The following is a 14,067-nucleotide window of genomic DNA, read 5'->3' as shown; positions in this document are numbered from 1 at the left end:
CAGAGAAAGGAGGGTAGACATATTGGTTTGTTTTCTGGAGAACCAAATTGAGACAGACTATACACAGATGTGCCTGTGACAACACTTTTTACCCGCCCAAGTGAGACATAGATCCGTCACTGGGAGTCGCCGGTCCCTTTAAGAAGACTCGGTCTTCCCCAATGGGCTCCAGCGGCGCCCGCAGCAAAAGGCAAACTTGCNAACCGCCGCGCTGGGTGGGAGCTGAGAGCGCGCCAGAGTGCGCTGCGGGCTTCTTTCCCCTTCCCCTTTCCTTAACCCTTCCGGGAGCGGAGGAAAGGGTGTGCTGCAGCGCCGACGAGCCGGGGCGCTGACTGCCCTGGGCTCCGGAAACTTTGCGCGGAGCGTGGGATTGACCAGGCAGAGCCGAGCCGGTGGCTGGCCTGGAAAAGGACGCGGGGGAGACTGCGGGAGGGAGGACCTTCCCTCCGGCACCCCAGGTCTCTAGCCCCGACGCGGGAAAGGCAGCAGCCGCCGCCGGGGAGCTGTCCCTTCAGCACCACAGACCTAACGCCTGGGTGTTAGGGAGGCGGAGGCGGGGCAACAGGCGGGAGCTGTCCCTCAGCACCGAAGACCTTTGCCCTCCGATGAAACCGGCCGGCCCCGCCCCCAGGACTCTGTCTTTTTCTCCAGTTTGAGCGGGGGTGTCAGGAGCAGGCGGAGAGCTTTCCTGGGAGGCTGGGGAAGCAATGAACACTCTTCTCAGCGACTCGCCTCCCAGCAGTGCTATTTTTTGCCATCCGCCCTCACCCCCAGCACACGCGCTCGCACACACACGCACGCACGCACACACACACACACACAGACCTCTCTGGATTTCTTTGCCTTGAGTCTCCCGGGGCTGTGAGGAGCCAGGCTCATCTCAAACCAAGCTGGCAGCTTCAGGCTCCGGAGCCATGCCCTGCACGGACCCTTATCTTTACCAAGCTCCTGAGGAATGAAAGGAACCCAGGGATCCTCAGAAGGCAGCAGTGATGTGGACCAACCCCCTGGAGCCTGCACCCTTCCAAGGGCCATAGGCGACCCAGGGAACCGGAGAGAGCTCCAGACAGGAAATCCCAGCTTTCCTAAAGTCTCTGTGGATGCTGACAAAAGGAGACCCGAATTTTTGGAAGAGTCTGCCTTAGGTTACCCAGCTGCAGAGTGATTTTCCCCTCTGGCATTGAACCTACCCCTCCAACCCCCAGCCATCCAGAGTACCATGAAGAATTATGAGGATGTGTGACAGAGGTATCCAGATGTTGATCACCACCGTGGGAGCCTTCGCAGCTTTTAGTTTAATGACCATTGCAGTGGGCACGGACTACTGGTTATATTCCAGAGGTGTGTGCAGGACTAAATCTACAAGTGATAATGAAACCAGCAGGAAGAATGAAGAAGTAATGACCCATTCGGGGCTGTGGAGGACCTGCTGCCTAGAAGGTATTTACAAATTTCTCTCAATGGCCCCAAATAATGCAGTTTCTGATATTCTGATATTCCAGCGGGTGTTGGGGGAGATGGAGTGATGGGGAAAGAGGAATAGTTGGAATTATTGCTGAGAATGTGCAGATGTCCAGACTGTTCCCAGCAAGACGAATGTTGTGTGGGATGAAGGGGTTGGATCTTGTTGATTGTTTATGGTTTAAGCTTCGCGAGATGCGATTTTGGGCACTCTAGGCAGCTTCTGCAGTTGAGCAAAGTCTTCAAATCCAAAATTCCTAAGCATCTTGTGAACTACTTTGATCTGTGGCTTGAAATGGGGTCTTTGGCTCTGCTTAAATTGCCTTTCAGTGGAGGAGGGAGAGGGAGAAGGAGGAAGGAAGAGAGAGGGCAAGGGAGGGAGGAAGGGAGGGAGGAATGGAGGGAGGAAGAGGGAGAGAGAGAGAGAGAAGGAGAGAGAGGGAGAAACTGTGACCTAGGCTGGCACACTCTGAGCTATTTCCTTCTTTCTAACATAGTCTTATCAGTTTCTTCTGAGTTTGGTCTAAGTAGATATTTTCACGAACTTGCATTGCCAACCAGACTAACATATGTGAACGCTTACACACGCACATGCACACACACACACACACACACACACGCACCCATTTTAACAAAACTTCCATATTAATATGTTTCACTATTTGGGGTCAAAACAAAACTGAAGTGTTAATATTTGGTATCCACTGGTCTTCTTTCTTAAATCATCTCCAAACCTAACAAATCTATTCTCATGACATTTGCATAAGACTGATTCTCCAAAAATCACAGCTTCTAATTTTAAAAACTGAAGATTTTCTCTAAATTATAACAAAGAGGACAGACCAATTTTTAGAATGTCAAGCTCTTGGGTAGCCTGACTGATGATTAAACTCACTTTCACTACATCAGGAGTCACTCTCAGCATCACTGGGAAATGCTTGAATGTCAGTGGTAGTAAATAGGAAGATAAGAGAATAAAATCAAAGCTCTATGAAGCTTACGTGCCTGAGGGAAGGCACTGGATTAGAGGGGCAAAAGGGGGTTTTCTCAGCTTCTGAGGAATCTGTGCAGCTTGTCACAGTGATGAGCAAGGAAATCTGGGTTTCCTGTATGTTCCCCTCCCCTGTTTGCCATTGGTTCTCCATGCCTGCATTCCCACTGGCTGGCATTTGTCAGGGTTTTTTGAGAACTTGCATTTATGTAAATCGCTTAGGAAATCATGCTATGACATCACTTGCTAGTGTAATATTGCATCATTCCCTGGCCTTCTTCCCATGTCCTCACACTCTGAACAACTGCTCTCCTGACTGTAGCACTACTACCATTGATTCTGTTTCCAACACAAATTTGCAACTGGTGGGAATCCCAGGTAGGAAAAGATTACTTTAAATGCAACAAGGATCGTTGTACTTGAAGTCAGAAGACCGGGGTAATGCTGCAAACTATGCATGTGACCTTGGCTAAGACATTTACCTACTCCAACCCTCACTTATTAATCTGGGAAATGATTAATTTGAAATAGGTGATCATGAATTAGCACTATCCAAAGCTCTTATTTTATCCAATGTTCTGACAGAAATTTTAGAATAATTCTTTCCCAAACATTGACAAAAATCTAATATTTGTGATCATTGGTGATCAGATATGGTGAAGTCATTTACCTTAGGGAAATTCCATAATTCCCTTTCCTATATTGACAACAAAGAATTGAGTTGTCTTTTGTAAAGTTGTGATTTGGTGGATGTTTTGATGTATACATGGTTCTAAGAATGGCATAAAAAATTCTGAGTCAAACAAGGTACATATGTAGACCTTACTTTAGTTATTTCCAATTCTTCTGCCTCTTGGAACAAAGTCTGGGAATGTAGAATTAAACTCCAATTTTGGATTCCCCCATTAGGGCCTAAAATCCCTGAATCCTTGCTCAGGATTTCTCAACTGATGGTTTTTCTTTTCTCCAACATCATGTCCTACACCCACAGTTTGCACAAGAAACTGGAATCCCACCCAGGCATTCTGTGGGCTTAGTGGGAGAAGTGAGAATTTGAATCAAGACGGAAATGGATGAATCTAAGATATGTTCTTGATCAGGTGAATTCTTTTGAAAAAATTTGTTGCAGTCTTGATGCAACTTTGACCCAGCTATATATATATATATAGATCTTTGAAGTATTGAATACAGTAAGATGCATGAACTTTAATGAATCACAGTGAATTTTTAGCTATGTGTACACCCATAGAACTACCACCTAGATGGGACTGGCTGAGAGTCTGAAGCCAAGATTTTTCTTCATGTACTGAACATAGCAAATGTTCAAGGAATTTTCAGGAACCTCTGATTTCCTGCATGGGAAGACACATGCAGTAGGCAGTATCCATCCTGTGGAATAAAGCTGCATAACCATTTTTCATTCAGTACCCCCTGTCTCCTCTCCCAGAGTCTTGGCATACTCATTTTTCTGGTTCTTTCATGTCAAAGGATAACTGGAGGTCTTATAGCTCAGTTTTCTCTGATATCAAATTAGAAGAGTCAGTTTTTCCACACTTTTTTAAGATTCATGAGAGAATGTGACTATTTAGTCCAAAAGAGAATGTTCAGGAGGGACATGACAGCTGTCTGCAAATATCTGAAAAGTTGTCATATGGAAAGGAGATTTGAAATGTTCTGTGTGGCCTCCAGGGGGTAGAAGTAAGAGCAAGAGGAAAATAGGTGTTACCTCAATATAAATAACTATGCAATGTGGAGTGGCCAGCTTTAAGAGGTTAAGAGCTCTCCACAACCAAAGATATTCAAGAATAAGGAAACCACATCAATGTTTCCAAACTTGGATAATCATCAGAATCACATGGATAGCTTTAAGAAAAAAGATTATGAGGCCTCACAAGTAGATTCTCTGCTTCCATAGGTCTGTGGTGGATCACCGGAATCTGAATTTTCTGAAACATCTCCAAGCCATTATGATGTTAAAACCAACAAGTATTGACTATTTACAGTGGACCTGGCAATTATTATATGTGTTAAGAAAGAGCACATCACTCAAGTGAGAAAAAGGATGTTTCCAGTTTTCATTTCTGTAACTCACCAGAATGTCAATTATATTTAGTACCCACTATGTGTTAGCACTACTCTAACAAATTTGAAAATTTAACTTTTTCCTCTTCAGAGGAGCTCATTGATGTAGGCATTATTGTTGTCTTCATTTTTTAAGTTTATTTATTTATTTCAAGAGGGAGAGAGGGCAGGAGAGGGACAGAGAGAGAGGGAGAGAGAATCCCAAGCGAGCTCCACGCTGATAGCAAGAGCCCGATGCAGGGCTCAATCTCACAACCACGAAATCATGACCTGAACGGAAATCAAGAGTTGGACGCCTAATCGACTGAGCCAACCAGGTGCCCCTATTATCCTCACTTTACAGGTGAAGAAACTGAAGCCTAGAGAAATTATATGACTTGCCTGACATTACATACCCAGCAGGCACTACTTCACCTGAGCCATGTTTCTTCTCGGAGCATTTGCTAGAGAACATTAATTCATGGCCCAGTGGATAGGTTGCTACTGGTGCAAACATTAGCTTGTGAGAATGCCCAGACACATGGGTTTTTCCATTCAGAAGTCCCAGGTCCCGGAACACTCAGCATGCCTGTGCAGCGTCAGCAGGGGTGCAGGAGACATCAGACAGCCACACACTCAGAGACAGCAAAGGACACGTTTTGAATGAAAAAAACAATCGACCTATGTAGAGACACCCACACTCAGAAACCAAAACGAATGCCTGACTCATTATCTGGAAAGCACGCAAGGCATTCACAAAGTAGGGCCCCAACTTGCTGCGTGTTTTCAATGACAGCATGTGGATCTGAATGAGAACTTGTTCAATGCCTGATCCTCTCATTAAGACCCCTTGAAGTCCTAGACACAATCAAAGTGATGTATTTACATAGTGGAAAGACCGCTGGCCGTGCAGCAAAGAACCCTGAGGACTCATCACATTTCTGTCACTAACAGTTCTGTGAATTATGCACATTATTTTCCTCCCTGGGGCCTCAGGTAAGATTAAGGAGTAACAAATCCAAATGTCCATGTGGACGAAGCAAGTAATGTAACAGTTGAACTAGTATTTCGCTGTCCTCTCAATTCTATGAAGGGTAAGGGAGAAGTACGAGCATTTGAGAAGATCTATAGTAACTGAAATGTGGTCTCAGGGTGGGGCAACAGAGAGTGGTGGGGACTGAAGCAAACCAGAGAGCAGAATCCCCCATCTAAGGAACAATTACTATGGGACTTGAGTCAATTTTTACTCTGGGAAAATGTGTACCAGATTCATCCCAATGTTCCAAATATTAAAAAGCCTGATGTAAAATATCTTGATTTTTAAAATGTGAGCAACTAGGGGCGCCTGGGTGGCTCACTTAGTTAAGCATCCAACTTCGGCTCAGGTCATGATCTCACGGTTCCCAAGTTCTAGCCCCGTATCAGGCTCTGTGCTGATGGTTCCTAGCCTGGAGCCTGCTTTGGATTCTGTGTCTCCCTCTCTCTCTGCCACTTCCTGCTCATGCTCTGTCTCTGTCTCTCTCTCTCTCAAAAGTAAGCAAACATTAAAATTTTTTTAAGTAAATATAATGTGGGCAACTAGATTAAAACAAATTTTTAATGCAGTACCTGCCAAGCCAAACTTACCTTGTTGTTGAATATGACCCATGGGCTGCCAGTTTTGAGCCCTAGAAATGATCTAAAAGGCCTTTTTAATCTAAATTTCTGATATTTTCATATTTTATTCCTGAATTGTTCTCCATTAGTCAATGATCACTTTTTCAATTCATTAAAAAAAAAAAATGCTTACTAAGAAAATAAAGCCCACTTAGCTTTTAGGACAAGGAACTTAAAATTACAGAAAAGAGTTTCAACAAAATGCTATTTCTGCTACAGATGGGCCTGAATGACATCAAACATCTGGCTGAAAAACTGAAAAAAAATTAGCCAGTCATTAGAAGTTCCCCCATATTTCCAAATCTCCAGATGGTTGACTTTTTCAGCCAGATGGGGTTGCAGCTTTATTTATGTGTTCAGAAGCCTTCGGGGAAGCTGCAAAGATGTGATTGAGGACAGGGATGAGAGAAGGACATAACATTTGTTGAGTATTCCTATGTGCCAAGCTCTGTGCTGGGTACTCTCACATATGGTAACTCATACTTTTCCGATCTCCAAGCTTCCCTCCAATAGAATATAAGGACAAGGATCCTTGGCTGTCGGGAACACTGCTCTATCGCCAGAGCTTAGCAATGGTACCAAGTAGTCACTTCTGCTCCTCCACTCCTAGATCCGATGCAACACCTTCCCTTAAATGTGGGTACAGAATGTTCTGATGCTCTTCCCTACTCTTGATCTTCTTCCTGTTCCTTTCCCTGCATGCTTCCTCTTTGTCCCTAAAACCCCAGAGGCAAATGGAGGGGGAGAAGTGGACTGGAGCTTCAAGGCAGGATGGGGGTGAGTGACTATGCCTGCGTTTGTAGGACCAGTCAGGATTGGGGAGGTGGCAGAGGTTGAGGTGTGAGCATGATAACATCCAACTAGAACATGTCTGTATGGCCATATTGCTTGTTAGAATGTTGAAATACTTTCCTACTTCTTGGTAAACAGCATCTGGCCCAAGTCCCCCATCAAGCCTCACCCTTCCACTGCCACTATAGCTAACCCTAGGCTATCCTGGAACTTCCCAGACACCTACGAGATCTGTCCAGTTAAGGGTTAAGACTCAGCAGGGATCATCATAATCCTGCCCCAACCCCATGGGAGCATCTATTCTGCCTGGCTGGTCTCATGTCTTACCTGTGATTAAATATTTCTGAAGTTCTATCATTGGTGAAAAGGACCGACTCCTTTCTACCTCAAACCCAGCCCCCTACCATCCTACTCATTCTAGAAGTAGATGATTTGAAAATAATTCTGTTTGCTTCATCACTTGACATTTTATCTTCTGGATTAGAAAAAAGGCAAGTGATCTGAATTCCAAGGTTGGGTAAGCAGTGTGGGTTATTAGCTTGGTGACTAGTGTAGCTTACTAGCATCCATCGTGAAAAAAATAAAACAAGAAAAAAAACACACAAAAAGATGACTGTGTCCCTTGAATGTTCTCTCAGAGCAGCGTCTAACAGTCTTACCAAAAGGGATCATCTGATCCTCTAGGGAAATGTAATTTTGTTTGACTTCAGTTTTATTATAGATTCAAGGCCAGTGGTATATAGATGTTTACTTGTAGAAACTTGGAAAGATGAAAATTAATTTGCTCATTAGAGCTGCAAATGATTTCTATTCATTAGAAGAGGCAACCCCAAATGTTGTAGATTTATTGCCCTTTCTCTAGAACATGAATCAGCTTCCTATCTAAGTTGACAATCTTACTTCAGAATTTTTTCCCTGAAAAATATATATAACATCCCCCTTTGAACTAGCTTTGTCATTCTGCCAGTTCTCTCATTGATGAGTTGAATAAAACTTGACACAAGCTCGTTGTATATTTTAGGAAAATTATGTTTCTGACTATTTAAAAATTATACTCTGACATGTGGAAGTGCCCCCCCCAATGAAACCAGTGTTTCTAAGGCTAAAGAGAAGCCCACAAAACTCCAATGTTATCTTTCTTTTTCCTCCACCCACACGACCCTGCCAGAGCCCACTTTTTCACTGTAGGAGCAAACGGGCTTTTAATCATTTATGTCTTCTTCTCTGACCACAGAGAACATGGGATAACAGCAAGGGCCTTGAGAGCAGGTATATTTTGGGTTCTTACCTGGATCCTGCCATTTATTGCCTGCAACACTTGGAAAGTGAGTTTCCTTACCTGTAAAATGAAGAAACACAGTAGCAAGCATTTTCAACTATTTCCATTTTTATGCTTCTTGCGATTCGTCTATTCCTTCGTACCTCTAAATAATATGTTGACCAGTAGTCCTTCATTCATCCTTTAAAGATAATACCTATGTGCAAAGACAAATGATAAGCTAGCTTTCTTATACTACCTCCTTTCTCCCAATACTTGTGGTGCTTTGGTGAGTTGCCTGTGGTCCCAAGAAGAATCATTCATAAAGATTGAGGGTACCTGGAAAAAAGAGAGACTGGCTTCACATTCCTAGGTTGGACACTGCTTGTGCGCCTATTTCGGCAAGGAAGTTAGGGGGAAACACCAGGCTGAGAGAGGGAATGACCCTGGGGCAGACTTTTTGGAATGGGGAGGTTCAGTGGGTTGTGTGGATCTGGTGAATAGCTGAGCTTGAGCCATTTGGTCAGTATCCAACCCAAGAGAGCAACCCATTAGGCAAAAGGATCCTGGTCATAGCTACACGATGTTCATGAAAGTGTTGCCATGCACAGGGCTGCTGGGCCTAGGGGTGAAGCAAGGGCTGAGAGTCAGCCCCCGTTCCATTCCCCAAACCACGTACCATGGCCCACAGCTGAGTCCATCCAAAGTGAAGAAGGCCTTTCAAAAGTGTTCACAGGGTATCTATCGTATGGTCCAGCAGCAGGTCTGGCAGCGCGAGCCATGAGTTGCCAGTGCCAGAAGCCAAGGGGGATGGGAGAGACTGGATCAGACTCAGATACCCCACATCGGGGAGGGAAGGTGCAGTGGCAAGGCCCCCGATAACCAATGCATGTGTCTCCACAGGACAGTCGACATGTGGGTCCCTGCCACACAGAGAACCCTGACAGTGTTAGCTGGGGAAGGGTAACAACAAATAGTAAAAGTTTACAACTTCACCAAGCTGCGTGAAGTGACATTTTGGCCTTCTTTTCTTCCTGCTCTCAGCCACAGCATACCGAAGGTGCTAGAATCTAAGAGAGGGATGAGGCGTGCCTGGGTGGCTCAGTTGGTTATGTGTTTGACTTCAGCTCAGGTCATGATCTTGCTGTTTGTGGGTTCAAGCCTACATTGGGGCTCTGTGCTGACAGCTCAGAGCCTCGAGCCTGCTTCAGATTCTGTGTCTCTCTCTCTCTCTGCTCCTCCCCTACTCGCTCTCTGTCTCTCAAAAGTGAATAAATGTTAAGAAAAAAAAATCTTTTAAGAGGGGCAAACAGGGATAGAGCATTGCAATCTGGAAGTTTTAACAGGCACAAGTGACTGGAAAGTTATGACATCTGCTCAAAATATCATTAAGGAAATAAGAGATTAGATACAACACACTTGAAAGCTAAAATGAAACAGTTACACATTTACACTCCACTTATTTGACACTCTTCGATAGACAGGGTATATGTCCTCATGCTATGTTTCTAAAATTGTGGAACTTGACAACCCAGTAATATATATCTACTGTGATACATAACTATATCTCAGGGGTTGGCAAACTATAGCCCATGGACCAAATTCAGCCCTTTGACTATTTTTGTACAACCCACAAGCTAAAAATATTTTGTACATTTTTAAGTAGTTGAAAAAATTAAATAATGTCCAATAATATTTCATGACACATAAAAATGATGAGAAATTCAAATGTAAGCATCTGTACTTCTGAATGTTGCCAATAAAAATTTTATGGAAATTTGTTTTCTCTCTTGTTACATATGTACCTACATAGTATCCTCAATTTTGCTGCTTGGCCTGCAAAGCCTAAAATATTTACTGTCTGGCCCTTCACAGACGAAGTAAAGTTTGCCAACTCCTGTTATATCTCACTGGAGAGGCATGTAGGAATCCATAATAACATTTTATTTCTGGAAGTAGCCTTTGTTTTCCCAGGAATATTGGTGGGGAGAGGGCTGTACTATTAGTCTTTATCATAGACTCTTCATCTCACCAGGTATTCTGGGAGTCCTCTTCTCTTTCTTGGAGAACTGGCACTTAGTTCTTTGCCCAGGCAGTACTTTGCTTCTTCCTGAGACATGGAGAGGGTGAAAGAAAGTCAGTGAGATCCTTCCCTCTTAAAGGTTCCTGGAGGGGCGCCTGGGTGGCTTAGTCGGTTAAGCGTCCGACTTTCGCTTAGGTCAGGTACTCGCGGTTCGTGGGTTCGAGCCCCACGTCGGGCTCTGTGCTGACTGCCAGCTCAGAGCCTGGAGCCTGTTTCAGTTTGTGACTCCCTCTCTCTCTGACCCTCCCCTGCTCATGCTCTCTCTCTCTCTCTCTCTCCTAGAAATAAATAAAACATTTAAAAAAAAAAAGGTTCCTGGAAAATCAACCATTGCCCGGGTATACAAGGAACAATGTCTGTCAGGTCCGGCAAAAGGGGGAAACTTTGGGAGTCAGTGTTCTGAGGGCAGTGAAAAGAACAGGATGCTAGAGACTAGGATGAATGCAGACTCCATCATAGATAGTTACCGAGTGAGGGTGAGGGTAAAGAAATTGATGCCCACAAAAAGCAGGCACTTGGTATTGGAAGTCTACATAGCAGGATCCCTCCATTTGCTCAATAGATGAGGTTCAGTGTGTTCATGAAAGTTGAAGAAAAATATTATGTAAATGGGTGCTTTTAGGGAGAGAGTTTCATCCTCCAAAAATGTTAAGGATCAGTAATGTAGAGCTTAGGTCAGAGGTGAAACCCGGGATGGCCTTAGGATCACCCAAACATAGATGGAAACTGAAGACTTGAAAGTACACAAGAAGGGCCAGAGAAAGATCAATGACTATAAAGAGGGAAAATGACAAAACCCTAGGGACCGTGGACCCTTAGGGGTCAAGGAACAGAGGAGCTGGTGAAAATTGGAAAGAAAAGCAGAGGTGAAGAAGAAGTTGTAAGGATTCAACTAGCATTTTAAAGGGTCTCTTGAGGCTTGCTCCAAAATGATGTAGATGAACAGTAAAGTCTAGACTAGCAGCTCTCCAGCCCAAGAAGGTTGCGTAAGAGCACCCCCTTTGAGGACAGGTCTGCCCTGTCTCCTGGAATCAGTACATGGTGGGGGGGCGGGGGGGGGAAGTTGTTGTCCATTAGAGGTCCTGGGGACAGCTTCCAAGGAAGCTGAAGAAAGAGAGGCTGGGGCATGAGAACCCGGAAGTGTCAAGGACACTTAATGAACACCTTCCGTGGACCAAGCTATGATGACTAGGGCAGACTGAATGCTCATGTCTGGGCTAAATCCTGAGCATTTATTTGCTTATTTAACAGACACATACTGGGGTGCCTGGGTGGCTCCATCAGTTAAGCGTCGGACTTCAGCTCAAGTCATGGTCTCGCAGTTTGTGGGTTCAAGCCTCGTCACTGGGCTCTGTACTGACACTGACAGCTAGGAACCTGGAGCCTGGAGCCTGCTTCAGATTCTGTGTCTCCCTCTCTCTTTCTGCCCCTCCCCTGCTCATGCTCTGTCTCTCCCTCTGTTTCTCAATAATAAATAAATGTTTAAAAATTTAAAACAAAAAAACAAACAAACAAAAAAAACCAGACACATACTATAGAGGTGACTGGGTGGCTCCATCACTTAAGTGCCTGACTCTTGGTTTAGGCTCAGGTCATGATTCTCATGGTTCGTGAGTTCAAGCCCCACATGGGGCTCCATGCTGACAGTGCGGAGCCTGCTTGGGATTCTCTCTCTCTCCCTCTTTCTCTGCCCCTTCTCTGCGCGCACTCTCTCTCTCTCAAAAATAAATAAATAAACAAAACAAACAAACAAGCAAACAACCCAGGCACATACTATATACCAGCCACTGTTCTAAGTGACTGCTTGACAAATATGATTTGATCCTTGTTACTTCTTCAGGAGGTAGATACTATTATTATCCCCATTTTACAAGGGAGAGAATGGAGAGCCAGAGAGCAGATGGTTAATAAGAGGCAGAGCTGGGATTCCAACCCTGCCCTGTGCTGCCTTTCATTACTGTATTCCATGCACTTGGATAAGCACTTAGTGTAAACAGATGCAACTTACAATAGCCCCACGTATGGCTAGGAGTCCTACTCCACCCATGAGGAGACAGGCTCAGAGAAGCGAAGTCCCTTGCGCTGGGTCACCTGACAGTGTGATCACCAGAAGCTTCACCCTAACCACCACACTGCACTGCCTTCACTGAAGGGCCCAGGACCTGGCAGACAGGTCTTTTCCAACTGGTGCACTCCTGTGCCAAGGAGTGTTTGGTGTTAGTCACTGGCTCTGAGCCATTCAACAACTGAAATAACTGTGAAAAATAATTGTCCCAACCTTTCCCAATTTTTATTCTAAATCCAGCAAGGAAAAGAAATGGTAAAGCTAACGAGATTCAGATACTGTAGCACTGGGCTATAAATCAAATGTAAATTTTTTTAAAAATTTAATGTTTATTTACTTTGAGAGAGAGAGCGCGGGAGCAGGGAAGGGTCAGAGAGAGAGGGAGACCTGGGGAAGCCTTTAGGTTCATGGCTGCCCCACTTCCTGAGAAGTAAACATGGACACATCATTTGTTTGGCTTCTTTGAGTTTTTGACTCTGTGTCAGGCAGGAATCAAGTTCTGACATAGATACCTGTTACTTAGGAACCTGCAGCCTGATTCTCACACAGCACTCAGAAAGGCTGACACCATCTATTTTTTTTTTAAGTTTATTTGTTTTTGAGAAAGAGAGAGAGAGGAGGGAGCAGAGAGAGGGAGACAGGATCCTAAGTGGGCTCCATGCTGATAGCAGAGAGCCTGATGTGGGGCTGGAACTCACCAATTACAAGATCATGACCTGAGCTGAAGTCGGACGCTTAACTGACTAAGCCACCCAGGCGCCCCTGAAATCATCTTCGAGGAGCACTAGACATGCAACAGATCAACGTACCACCAGGCCTGCTTCTTGGTGACCCTGGGCTTGGAGGGGCCAGAAGTGGGCACCTGGGATGAGATTGGGGCGGGCAAAACCTGACACCATCTAACTACCTTTTAGCCTGCGTGTTGTAAGAAATATTATCAAATACCTTATTGCCACCCACTCTACCCACCACATTTCGCTAAACCACCTAGAACTGGAACATACTAGATACTCAATAAATATGCATTGAATCCGTCGCTTCAGGGTAGGTAACTCAATTACTTTGAGCTTCCCCTAGTGAACCCATGCTAATCCCTACCAATCGCTGTTCTGCTCTTAAGCGCTCACTTTAACCACTTTAAAAATAATATATCCTATAATCTCTGCCATAATTGTTGGCAATTCAGTAAGCATGTCTTTTGAGGAAAACTGATGTCATGATGTTGAAATTCTCAACATTATTTGTCCATCACTTTTTTCTCACATTTCCCCTAAAAGATTGTCCAGAATATTTCAGCAGTCTCATTGCAAAATTCTCTCAATACTCTGGGTACATGCTCAGGGAAAGAAAAAATTAACTACATGTTGTATGGACAAACTGTGCACAAATCCAGCAGACCCTGTTTCTATTCTTTGTATATTCGGTTACCTGCATGGTTAGGAAATGGTAACTCCGCCGCTCTGTATCCTGTGACGTAAGCCATTCAGCATGATGCAAAGCTGCTTGCAACACAATACCCACCTGTTAAAATGGTTCCAAAACTCATGGGTGACTGAGTCACATCTCAGCCATTTCAGCCATTTCAAAATTCTACTGTTGCCTGTGGAAGGTGGTTTTGGCATGCCACAGTTAATACAGATGCATTATTTACAACAAATCATTTTGACCCTTTGCAAATTACAGGACCGCAGGACCAATTA

At 44.4% G+C, this 14,067-nt stretch overlaps 1 protein-coding gene across 1 annotated transcript in view; it reads left to right on the top strand.

Annotated features, from left to right (window-relative positions):
* Nucleotides 1-772: 772 nt before the first annotated feature.
* The window catches only part of CACNG3 (calcium voltage-gated channel auxiliary subunit gamma 3), a 100,193-nt gene continuing 86,898 nt past the window's right edge, over nt 773-14,067 (top strand). Inside the window, exon 1 of the mRNA XM_077760295.1 lies at nt 773-1,440. Coding sequence (XP_077616421.1) covers nt 1,230-1,440 — 211 coding nt within the window. The 5' untranslated portion in view covers nt 773-1,229. The remainder of the gene's footprint in view (nt 1,441-14,067) is intronic.

The sequence above is a fragment of the Crocuta crocuta genome, unplaced genomic scaffold (assembly GCF_008692635.1).
Source record: "Crocuta crocuta isolate KB4526 unplaced genomic scaffold, BGI_CrCroc_1.0 scaffold73, whole genome shotgun sequence".
In the NCBI taxonomy this organism is placed as follows: domain Eukaryota; kingdom Metazoa; phylum Chordata; class Mammalia; order Carnivora; family Hyaenidae; genus Crocuta; species Crocuta crocuta.
This window is presented reverse-complemented; position numbering and strand designations above follow the sequence as displayed.